General features: G+C 31.4%; 1 protein-coding gene across 1 annotated transcript; it reads left to right on the forward strand.

Moving 5' to 3' along the window:
* Nucleotides 1-231: 231 nt before the first annotated feature.
* LOC131675622 (uncharacterized) lies at nucleotides 232-1,334 on the forward strand (the record flags this gene model as incomplete). The annotated part of the gene is made up of 5 exons (XM_058954662.1): nucleotides 232-524; nucleotides 645-729; nucleotides 814-1,000; nucleotides 1,088-1,260; nucleotides 1,308-1,334. Coding segments are annotated over 5 exons (765 nt in total), but the record flags the coding sequence as incomplete, so codon positions are not given.
* Nucleotides 1,335-1,570: the final 236 nt, after the last annotated feature.

Raw genomic sequence — 1,570 nt, forward strand, 5'->3', positions numbered from 1 at the left:
GCTACGTCTGAATGCGGACGGGTACAGACGCGAGTCGCAACTCTAGTAACATCACTAAAAATATCTAGTTTGATTATTTAGTACCAACACTACCGGTAGTGAGCAAAAATGACTGTTGTTTAAAACTGTAACGCCGAACGTACCACATTTAATGAACGCCTATCTAACCTATACATTATTGCAGTCTATAAGATGGCAAATAATAGAGAATTGATAGACTTGTAACTGCAATTAGTGGAATTAGGCCTTAATTTTATGGAAGTACTTCAATATATTAGAAGAAGAAAACTATTCCGACGATGGTGGAGTAAACCTCATATCAGGCGTAATTATTTGACAGGATATAATGGTTACCAAAGGGTGTTTAAATATTTCAAACTCAATGATGAAGAAGAATTTATTAATTTCACAAGAATACCTGTATACATTTTTGAGTACTTATATCAACTGCTTCGTGTTAGTTTGATTAAAAGGAGTAGGAGGCCACCTTTACCAAGTGAATTAAGATTGAGTTTAACATTAAAGTAAGTATGAATATTAATGTATTAACATTTAAAATTAAAATACTCACATACTTATGAGTTGCCAAAATATATAGTTCCTTTTATAAATGCGTATATGAAATGTGATCATTTCTGTTTCAGTTATTTAGCACATGCTGATAGTATTAAGAAAAATAAGTGGTTTTATAATATTGGAGAAACTACTATAAAAAAAGTGATACCTGAAGTATGTACTGTTATATGTGAAACTTTGGCACCAATATTTCTCAAATTTCCTTCATTTCAACAATTCCATGTAATAGCAAATGAGTTTATGTCAGATCTTTTTTATCCCAATTGTATTGGAGCTTTGGATGGTAAATATTGTAAGATAAAAAAGCTACCCAATAGTGGGAGTCTATTTTACAATTACAAAAAATTCTTCAGCATAGTGTTCTTCAGCATGGCTTGCTGTGATTCAAAAAAACGCTTCATATGGGCTAATATTGAAGATTATGGTATGATGATCATCAAAATATACCTAAATAATGAAAAAAAGAATATTAAGTTTTCATTGTAAGAATTACATCTTAGCAATTTTACAGGTTCTTTGAACGATGCCAGTATTTTTGCCCATAGTGATCTTGAACATGCCCTTCTACAAAATGAAATTCAATTACCACGTTCTACACAGTTACCAAATTCACAAATAGTCTTTCCTTTTCATTTCATGGGAGATGGGATATTTCCATTAAAAACATATTTAATGAAACCATTCGTTAGAAATAACCATTTAACCGTGTTAGAAAGGTTCTTTAATTACAGGATGAGTTTTGCTCGGAGAATAATTGAAAGCGCTTTTGGTGAATTGGCATCGGTTTGGTTAATTCACCAATCATCTTTGGATTGAAAACTTTCAACGACAGAAAAAATTATTATGAGTACAGTATGCCTGCATAATATGTTACTGGATTTCAAATATAACGAAGTAGGCAATAGATGAAATAATATCAACAATCAACAAGTGCTGCCAAACGAACCTCAAGATGTAGAAAATATAATACAACATTTTAGGCTACGTGAACAAT

The sequence above is a fragment of the Phymastichus coffea genome, unplaced genomic scaffold, assembly GCF_024137745.1.
Source record: "Phymastichus coffea isolate CEN01 unplaced genomic scaffold, Cenicafe_Pcof_1.1 PCOF00001, whole genome shotgun sequence".
NCBI classification, from domain to species: Eukaryota; Metazoa; Arthropoda; class Insecta; order Hymenoptera; family Eulophidae; genus Phymastichus; species Phymastichus coffea.